This window comes from Mercenaria mercenaria, chromosome 19, assembly GCF_021730395.1.
Source record: "Mercenaria mercenaria strain notata chromosome 19, MADL_Memer_1, whole genome shotgun sequence".
Taxonomy (NCBI): Eukaryota; Metazoa; Mollusca; class Bivalvia; order Venerida; family Veneridae; genus Mercenaria; species Mercenaria mercenaria.
In genome coordinates this window covers 17438495-17449927 of record NC_069379.1, presented here as the reverse complement: position 1 = coordinate 17449927, position 11433 = coordinate 17438495, and the positions used below count along the sequence as shown (strand labels likewise).

At 34.8% G+C, this 11433-nt stretch overlaps 1 protein-coding gene across 1 annotated transcript; it reads right to left on the bottom strand.

Annotated features, from left to right (window-relative positions):
- Positions 1 to 5114: 5114 nt before the first annotated feature.
- On the bottom strand, positions 5115 to 9943 carry LOC123541796 (plasminogen-like). Its single transcript, XM_045327402.2, has 3 exons — positions 9925 to 9943; positions 6112 to 6279; positions 5115 to 5652 (listed from the first exon to the last, which is right to left on the bottom strand). Exons 1-3 carry the CDS (start codon positions 9941 to 9943, stop codon positions 5399 to 5401), a joined length of 441 nt encoding a protein of 146 aa, XP_045183337.2. The 3' UTR covers positions 5115 to 5398.
- Positions 9944 to 11433: the final 1490 nt, after the last annotated feature.

Below are 11433 nucleotides of genomic sequence, written 5' to 3'. Positions count from 1 at the left end.
TTAATTATCTCAGTTTACAGTCAATTTTTGATGACAAAAAAACTAGAAATATTTAATCTGTATACAGCACAGCTTGAATCGCGGAGGACAAAAAAAAAGATTTGTTTACACAATCCGTCCCTTAAATATTTCAAAACATCAGAATATAAATAAGAAAGTTTGGCAAAACGAAAAATGATAGGGTCGTGTGCTTGATTTTTTGCTAGACTGTTTTTTAAAAATTGAACCTGACACCAGTTTTCATGATGGAATTCTATGGGATAATACGATTTTTCATAACGTTTTCGCGAACAGAAAATTTCTACAATGTACCATTTTAATGAAATGCCTTATACTCGTAAATAAACAAATAATCTGTAATGTGGTGTAATAAAATATGTTTTAATAAAAAGGTCATTAAATCAGTATCTTGATATGCAATTATGCATTCGGCTGGTATGGATTGTGCCAGGCATGGATCCCACAAGACGCTTAATGATTATATACGGCCACATTAACAGTTTTGTTATGTATATATATATAAACTGCAGTATAAATATGTATTACCATTAGAAACTTGACTGTTTTTTTTAACTATCAACTTTTACTGCATGACATTTAATTATGAATGTAGATCTATATGCAAACATATTATTATATATTTAATAAAGGTAAAATCAGATGATGAGGATTTTAAACCATTGAAGTAAATATCTAAAGAAGCTATTTTAGCCTTTAACCTGCTTGCGGCAAGTGATTATGCCTTTGCGACCAGTGCAGACCAAGATCAGCCTGCACGGACGCAGACCAAGATCAACGTGCAGGCTGGTCATTGCTTGCACTGTTCGCTATTCATTCAATAAATGTTCAGTGAACATCCCTTTAAATAACACATGGTATTGCCCAAACTAAATGATGGACAGGTCCATTTAGCAGGATAAGGGTTAACGATGAGAGAAGTAACATTTCAGTCTGTGCGATGCACGTGCATAACGTTTACACCTTATTAGAATAAAATAAGACTTAATACATAAATCACATATAATAAATTTAAAATAGTAAACTGATAAAATAGTCTATCGCTGGATAATACTAGTATCTAACTTCTCATTTTGATTTATGAACTGTAAAACAGCAACTGTAGAATTTATTAAACAAAATATTTCTTCTCTTGATTTCAGTAAATTAATTTTTGTTTTTTATCAAAAATCGACTGAAAATGATTTGATCTGGAAATAAATTTTCAAATCAGTGTTATCCAATCGCTGACATTTATATATTGAACAAAATAACTTCTAAATGGGAACCTTTTCCTCACAGTTGTTTGTTAGATACAGAACATTTTTCATGAGAGGAAGTCATTCAGCTGGCTCTACCCAGGTACCTGTCTATGCATGAATTAATGAAAAGCACTGAAAGTTGTTAAATCGCAATACAAATCAAATGCGCCCAAGTACTTGTGTGCGGGGCTCCAGCTGATCAATGACAACGCGCGGCTCCAGTTGATCCACGACAACGCGCAGCTTCAGTTGATCCACGACAACGCGCGGCTCCAGTTGATCCACGACAACGTTGCAGCTCCAGTTTGTAAACGACAATGCTGCAGCTCTAGTTGATCCACGACAACGCGCGGCACCAGTTGATCCACGACATGGCTCCAGTTGATCCACGACAACGCGGTAGCTCACAAAAAATGACATTGTTCAAAAGTTTCTAAGAGATGTAAAAAGTGGCACAAATCAATCATCCAGTTTATTTAACCAAACCTAAGTCCTTGTGACATTAACCCCTTTTCAGGAGTGATAAAAAGGCTGACTTGGCCCAAATATTTATCGAATAATGCACTTGGAATGGTATCATTTTCAGTTACTGGCTGGGACCAAATATTTATCGGATAAAACACTTGAATGGTATTTTTCATTTAATTAAGACCATAAGAAGGGGATACTTCTCTGCAGTTTTCATCTCTTGGATTTCTTGACTGCGGACGTGCGTGGAATACTTTAAAAAAGTCTGTACACAGACTGGGTACCATATTCAAACATGATTTATTTCATCTTTTTAGGCATACAGACAATAAATAGAAAATGGCGCGAAAAAAAAAATGGTAGTCGCATAATTGCGGATACAAATAGTCCTCAGTTTTTCTTTGCTCTGTAGAGCTATTTTCCTCATTTTCTTTGCAATGCTTTTGCTAAAATCACATGACAGATCTCAGGCCCGTGTGCAGGATTTGTTTGCTGGGGGGGCCCAAGCTGGGGTGGGTTCGGGAGGGGTATCCCCTCCCGATTGCGAAAAGTTTTTAATATGGCACATGAATAGATGCATTTTCCTGCTACCTGAAACACCTTTAAGGATGCATGAATGTATCATATATTTAAGGAAAAGTCTACTTTTTAATCATTTCATCAAGCCTTTTTCAATGTATGTATGCAGTCACAGTGTCACATGATGGACTTATTTTTCTGTATGATACCCAGTTGAAAAAAATGTTGAAGTTTTAAGATGATTATTAAGAAGACTAGCTCCTAGACTATGATAATTTTTTTCACATTTTTATGATTTCATGTAGTGAACTGAGCCAATATTACAATTTTAACATCAGTCCTCTTAGAAAATCTCTAGAATAGACTGGCTTTTGTCTCTATGAAAATAAAAAGGAAAAAAAAATCATAGAAATATCGTAATTATCAGTCTAGTGGCTAGTCTAAGTATTAAGGGTATCCTATTTGCAAAATGGCCAAATGTTTCTAGATTTCCAACAAAACAAACAAAGTATTATGACAATTACTATTTACATCATAGATTTCAAATGACAATGAACTCTTAACTGTACCAAAGGTCTATAAAAATAAATAGATGTGTATTTTATACTTGTTTGACTGTACAAACTATAACATCACAGCACATATTAAATGATATTTTTATGTATAAAACTCCTCATAAGTAACGAGTTTTAGATGCGTTTTGTGAGATTTACTGAGAAACTACTTTTAAAACTATGGGAGTTTTTAAGTAAGGTTATTGGACCCAAAAGAGTAAAATTGATACAGCAGTTTCAAATTCATAATTGTTGTAAAATAAAAAGATAGGATAAATATCTTTCAATTTAATAAATTTGGGGAATGTGCCTTAATGTAGAAACAAAATACAACCATCATAATATTTCAATTTTCAGATTCATTTTAAAATTTACTTAACAAAACCAACAATGTTCTGATCATTTTATAACACTTCCAAAGAGTAAAAAACATAATAGTTTCTCCACTACCCAATCAAGTACCGATCAATGAAGCATGCACAGATAAACTTTTACCTGTGACATGCCTGGGGCTAATTTCCACTACCGGACACGGTTTTATGGCTCTTTAGCCTGTGTATTGCTGTCAAATCAAGCCAGTTGCCCTGGTGTATAAATTTGTTAATTGAGGGGCCCATAGTAATAAAAATCGTAACTAGGCAGCCAGGGGGGGGGGGGGCCCGGGCCCCCTGGCCCCCCACCTGGACACGTGCCTGGATCATCTATGATTGACATGTAGGTAGCATTTTCATAATGAAATAACAACACGACAAAATTTTTCATGAAAAGTTAGATCATACACCACCAGTATAATTTGATGTCTCATTTTTTTTAGCTGATTTTGCAGTTTGTGTGTTTGACAACAACAAGGTTTTAACTTGATATCAACCGTTTCCAAGTTTTTACGGCATTTTCAGTACCATAAGACAAAGCGTCAGATATTGTCAAAAATAGCTGTCGCGACATAATTTTGAAGCAGTTACCCTAAACGCAGCCTTGTTTTGCCCTGTTTTGACATTTTCTACTCTCATCTGCATGCAAATTACACATTTAAACTGTTAAATATGTTCACTTTTACCTCTGATGGCCAGAAAATAGCAATCAGTACCCTATGAATATGCAGTTTTTGAAAAAAATATACTCAAAACAGTGAAAATGTGATATTTTGGGGTTTTATCCTCATTTTCAACAAAATTGCAATCAATTTGTCATAATTCTAATCAAAGTAGCCCATTTCCACCATCATCTGGCCGGATTTCATTTTTTACCAATGTCATCTTTTAAAAACAACGAAGATGACCGAAGCTTTCGAATATTGTAGAAGCATTTTCACCCTAGCTGCTTCCTGTGCGCGCAGTTGCTAAATACATTGGCAAGCTACGAACCAGTTTAAGAAATATATAAACCCTAAGATACTCTTTCTAAATGAAAGTTTTCCCCTTTTGTTTATATGTAACTGCTCGGTGGTATAACCTTCTTCACATTTTGTTATCCACGTTGCCAGATTACGTTAACGTCAGAACGTTCGGATGTTCCGACAGAGACTAAAAAATTGTGGTAATATTAATTACTGCAGCAAATCAAACTTTGTATTTTTGAGAATATTATAATAAGTGTGTTAAGTCTCATACCAAGGAACAGTCTATCTATTATTTATAAAATTCGTAGCAAAAGATTTTCCAAACTCCAACACATTGTTACCTCCTTTTATAATTACCAGAACAGTGGACACTGTCACCACGTATAAATTGGACTGATTTCCAGCTGAGTTATATTTTCGATATTTTAATTTTATTGTACCTAGTTTTTATCTCAGTAACTATATATGATATATTATGTTTGTAAAATGAGCAAACAACTCAGAATAGTTTAGTAATACTAAAACAACTTCCTCTCTGGTATTGTGGCGCGTACCTGCTAGAATGTAAACAAATGAAATTATTTAACGGTATTTTGAGTACAGTAAGATAATTTTGACGAATGGCATATTGCAAAAAAAAAAAAAAAATAAAAATAAAAAAAATAGATACATTCATACATTAGGTAATTTCACTATGTTTTAAAGGTTGTGACATAAATGCCAATTTGCCTGCAGATTATGGCAACATTTGATTTACCAGCCAAGCGTGACGCCATTTTGGGATCACGTTGTTGTACCATCGTCACGTGATTTAGTTGGAAAGGACAATGTTCCTGCTTTACAACATTGATATAAATATTAGATTTTCTAACCAAATGATAACAACCACTGCCGTAGCATGTACTTGTACAAACTTTACATAACCTTAGCTACTAGCTAGGTAACTGAATCTCTATTTCTTATGTTCATGTGCTGTAAGCATAAACTGACACATTAAATTCATTTCAAGAATTTTCAAAGTGAACAACATATATAAACAGAAGAATAGGTCAAGTTAAAGCCAAAACATCTTTTCAGTTAAACAAAAGATATCAGCTAAATGAATGCCTTTAACATTTTAGGCTGTACGACATTAGTTTCCACGACCTCTTTATTCAAAAATGCTTGTTGTACAACAAATGTATCAGTATACTTGTTACACTTTGAAAGCCGATACGTTTAAAATACTTTCATCACACACATTAACCACGAGCGTTCGTTCAGACGCAAATTGATACGCCGCAGTACTCCCATCTCGCATTATTATTCACTGTGTAACACCAAGGTTCAAAAGTGTCTTTGTCGGGATTCCTGCAGTAATTGTTGGCCTGTTGCAAGGTTGCATCTGGATAAGTGCTCGGATTTGTATAAGAATGTGTATGCGGATATTGAGCGTCCCATCTCTGGCATGCCGTCCCCGAGACAGTCCAGTTTCTTTCACCGGCGTATTTATCCGGTGTAGTGAGGTAACAATCTTAAAACAGCAAAAAACAATTATTTTAATGTTGTTATGTTTAACATCACACCGACATACATACATGTTATATTACGGCTTTATAGCTTTTGATGGCGGGGGAAGACCCCAGGTGCCCCTACTTTTAAAACGGTACTCTTCAGAATTATTTTCTAAATATACACTTCATGGAATCTTTGACTAAAATGAAAATTAAATTTGTAATGAAACAATAAGAAATTAGGAAAAATTAGACAGCTATTTCTAATAATGGTTTGAACCGATAAGGTTGTTCTTGTTAGCATACGGAAGTCGATAATTTAATATTAATGCAATTATTCTTGGAATACTGTAAAAAAGAAACCGACAGACGATCTAGTTTGATTGATTCGTCGCGGGACTAAGACTTCTAATTCAAAATGATTAGAAGTTCATTTCATGCACTTTAAACATATAGCGAAAATAACTAACGTATTTTACCGGCGCAGATTGTATTTTCCCAGTTGCCTGTTTCCATACATGTGATTTTACTTCTCCTTGTCTGGTACCATGCATCACACGTTATCGTGGCTGTATCCATGTATGCAGTGCCGCTGACATTGTCTAGAACAATTGTTCCATTCTGTACGGAAGGTGGTATTCCACAGTCTTTGAATATACGTGTGAAAAGAAAGATTCATAACTAAATATGTATGTGACTCAGGTATTAATTTTCGCACGAAACACAGGAAATAAGGGCAAGGTGATTGGCATTTTTTCTGCTCTTCATGTACTTATACCCTGTTCAGACTATAGTTTAAATGTTGTTAAAAACGGACTTACTTTTAATCCAGGTTGAGTCTACAAATAAAATGGATTTTAATGTGGGACATTTGAAGGTCCATCGGATTTAAAATATGATATAACATTAAAACTTGATAATAGACAGTTTGTAAGGAGTCATCAATTAATTTGCCCTGCACTTATGATTCATGTTGGGAAGTTAGCAGTTACATGCAAAGAAAAGGTTAATTCTGGTAAAGAATTACGTTAACTGCACGCTTTTAACCCTTACCTTGCTAAATTTCTAAAAATGGACTGGTCCATAATTTAATTTGGGCAATACCATTTATTATTCGAATGGGTGTGTACTGAAAATTAACTGACCGGATAGCGAACAGTGTAGACAATGATCAGACTACACGGATGTACAGGCTGATCTTGGTCTGCACTGGTCGCAAAGGCAGAATCACTTGCCACCAGCAGGGTAAAGATTAAAGGACTGTAATACTGTTGAAAAACGGAGCTTAACGAAAATAAGTGTTACTCGAAGAAAATGTGTTGCAAACCGTTTAGCTTATAAGACTTTTTTTAATGCGTACCAATTTCACATTCGGCAGTCGCATGCCACTGTCCGTTCTCTTAACAAATTGAAGAGTTGTTTACGTTCCTGTTCTTGTATCCATGGTTACACACGTAGCGTATACTACTGCCAACTTCATTCAAATTTCCAAGGACAATACCATTGTCTACTTCATGTCTTAAACATTCTTAATTAAAGAACATATAACAATATAAAAATAACATATTATGATGTACATCTTCTGGAAAAGTAAATGAATGTTTAACTGAATAATTTATCAAACATTTTCTTTTATATGTTCTAACTCTCATTTTGAGTCGATGTAAGACGATGTAATAGGGAATCGATCCCACAGATCCCTCTACGGTTACATGCCATATATATACCGAACGAGATATACTATCAAATTAAAAAGTGTGGTCTTCCGGCACGTACACAGAGCGTCTAACTTCGGATTTTTTTGGAAGAATACACTTTTTCCTTGTGCGTGATAAGCGTCCACATAATTGTTCGAATTGCATCGTCTTGCACATCATTACAATTATGAGCAGTATTGATTTTTATTCCAAATTCTAGCATAAAACTGCTGTTCTTGTCTCTTTTCGGGGGTGTTTTAACAGGAGAGAAAACGTGTGTTAACAGAGAGATTCTCGCGCTCGCGTGCTGTTATTATAACACCTTTTTATTATGCGCGTTCCGTGGCAAAGCGTAAACGACATTCGGCCCTAAAACGGATAATTCAAAACGAAAATGACGTCAACGTAAAAAACAGCTCAGACATTCCCGCACATTTCGTGGAAATTTAATGACGTTGATTGACATTGCATTCATTTATCAGTTTTTACGCGTTCTATGCTAGAATAGCGTTAGCGCATGTTCATTTCGAGTCATAACATCTGCAGAATCCCTCGGGACACATTGGTACCCTCGCCCTAACGGGTTCGGGCACCAACCAATCCCTCGGGATTCTGCAGATGTTATAACACGAAAAAACTTGCGTTATCCCTACAATCTACGCATATTTCTGGGAAAGCTGATGGACTATAACGATATCCGATTGAGGCATTGCCTTATTTCATATAATATTACGTGCATGATATATTTCAAATAATTCAAAGCTTGGTAAACGGAAAAGTCTGTGTCCTTCTGAAACAACACAGGGACAGTCATCTGCCAGTCACGCAAGCTCCTGAATACGCAATCTCTTAGCAGTGTATGTATGTATGCATACATGGATAAACTTAAGGACAAAACAAAGAAAGATAGAAACTCTGTAGGCCACCACCGTGGAACTGTAAGTGGTATAAAAGTGGATTTTTTAGTGGTTAATGGTGCACAAAACTCCACTGTTAATCCCTATGGTACCATCTTTCAGAACTACATGGCAGGGCAAGTAAACGTTATCGCCGTCAGGTGAATCCTTTATTCATGTAATAGTAACACAAGACAAATTTTCATAAAAGCGATTCTAAATGTCAAATCAATCCATGTGTAAAAGCTCATCTTCCTTATAAAGAGTAAAAAAGAATAATACTGAAAAGAACAAAAATAAAGATTACCTTTATATATACAGTCGTTTGAAAGCACGTCTTTAAGCTGTCCAAAGGAACAGTTCCGATGCAAATCCTTAAATACATGTAAACGTGCAATTAGTTTAAAAGCTATGGTCTTACAAACGCATTTCATCGTTACTCAACTGGATATATCTTTTAAAAAATGTTGTATGGAATTGTAGGTATACAAATATAAACAAATAACTCCTTGTTAAGCTGTCGTCAAAATTAGAATTAGACCATTCCTTTCTGAGTGTTTGAATGCCAAGAGCTTGCTTATTGAGCCTTGCCATGATAGTGGGTTTGCGACCAGCATGAATCCAGACCAGCCTGCGCATCCGCACAGTCTGGTCAGGATCTATGCTGTTCGCTAAAGGTTTCTTAAATTGCAATAGGCTTTGAAAGGGAACAGCATGGATTCTGACCAGACTGCGCGGATGCGGATCCATGCTGGTCGCAAACCCACTATGTTGGTTTTCTCACGGTGCGGCTCGTATTATTGTTAAAATAATAACCTAATTACTGCCAAAGTTTTACAAGCTTTAATTTAAAGGTATAGTAGACCCAAATTTCAGATTTGAAAACATGAAAATAAATACTACCAGTAATTTATGTAAACATAGAATAAACAGATTTATGTGTATTAACACTGATGAATTTGGTTGATAATAGTACACACGGTATACATGTACAGCTGAAAGCAGTATAAATGTGTACTATCATAAAAAACTGGAAGTTTTTTACACGATCAGCTGTTACTACATGACATTTGATTATGAATGTAGCTCTGTAGGACGCTCTATATAGACAATTAATTTATATATTTAGTGAAGTTGAATATATTTGATGAGGATTATCTGCGTTTGAAGTAAATATCTTAATATAAAATATTTCAATGAAAGATGAGCAGAATACATCTTTAAGCAGCGTTGCCAACTGTTCAATATTGTTTAGTTCGAAAACATTATATGCAACTGTGGTAAACTATTACTACTGACGTAACATTACGAAATCAATTGCAGTTGAAAATGGCGGTGGCGCGCAGTTGATGTAGTACACTGATAAATTAAAGCAGAAGTAGATATACAATTAAAAACATTGAAACAACAACTTCTCGATAACACGCCCTATTACCAGATATCCCCCACGTTAAGTGATATGTCTAGCAAAGAGTTACAAAATTTATAAAGCTGAGTAGTTAGGTTAGTTTTTTAGCTATATTTTCATTTTGACTTTACATTGAGATAAACGAATTATACAATTAATCCTGATCACTATTTTTGTGAACAAAAAAGAATTCAACTTTTTATATCGGACGTTAATTGAAAATGATGCAACATTTGAATTCAACGGTCCAGTTCAAAGTGTTGCAGTTAACTTTGAACTCTTTTACCTTACCCGGCAAACGATCAACCATTTTTGGAAAATCCTTTCAAGTTTTAAGTCTGACAAAGTGACCCGGGTATGGACATGTTTTGATGTAAAACGTGGAGTATGGATGTTTGTTCAAGTTCGTTTTTAAGACCTGCAAGGTTGTGGAATCATTCTTACTTAAAGGCGTTCGTTAGAATTCGGGGTGAATTCCACATATTAGAATTTCCTCAAACTTTGGATATTGAAGGACAATCATCTAAGAAATAAAAATATGCAATAAAATCATAGGAAATTCTATTACTGGGAAAGATTTTCGCCCATCTCATATACAGGGAATTCTAAAGTACGTCCTTAATTGTATTTTTTCACTAGGCGCGTAGGACATCAGGTAGTAGGGTGCGGATAGTATCATATTTCATCACATGCAACTTAAATACAATGATCTCTTTTTACATTGCGATAGAAATTTAACCACAGTATATACTCAGTTCCAAAAGAAAGTTTGCACTTTTTAAGTTTAAATATTTCAAAAAATTCCCCGACGTTTTTGTTTCATTTTTTCATACACTAACTCTAAGGTATAACTCAAAATCTAAAATGCATACCAATTAGTTTACGAACTGATTTAAATTTTGGTACCAAACATTATACGTTTTCATGAAAATAACCGAGAAAAATTAAAAGAAAACTAAGTGCACACTTTCTTTTGGAACTGAGTATATTTATGAGTAATGAAGGATCAAATCTTAGTATTAAACAGTTCGCAAATTGAGCAACAAACATTGCTGGCTTTAGATCAGTAACTTGCCTATATACAAATTAACAACGCCATTACTTGCCCGGTTGTTTAAGCGCATGTTTTATTCTTTTGCGCATGCGCTTTTTACGTTTGTCAAAAAGTCCGCCCAACAATAAGTTATGTAATGTTATTGTTATATTTCAAATTGTAATGCAAGCATTCCCGAGTCCATCTGAAAAAGGACGTAAAGCTTGTTCCTTACATTTGAAAATGTCATACATTCTTTCATTTCATTTTTCAGTTTGAAGGTTTTTTTTCAAGGACCTGTAGTTTATAATTTTCTTCTCCTTGATTGATAAATTTTTAAGAGACACGGCTTTTGAAATTGTCACAGAAGTTGCTGTTTTTGCAGAAAAAAATGTATGTACAACACACCACCAATTCCGGGACTCTTGTTAAGTTTAAAACACATTGGAAATTCAAATAAATATCATAAAAATGACAATTTTAAGATGATAATCGTCTATGAGATACGGAAGGAGTTGCTCGTCATTTCGATGTAATTGAAAAATAATTCAATGGGAGAGGGATGGGGGACAGGGGCTGATTATGTCCGCACACAGGGAACTTTGTAGGAGGTGGGAAGGGGGAGGAGTTCATCAGACAGAATTAATATGACAACTCGTTGAAAATGTTTAGTTTTGTATTGTTAAAATCCATGAACGGAAATGAAATGTCTACGTCAAGTACGCCTGATTTAACTTTTCGTTTTTAAATTCGACTAGTGATGATAT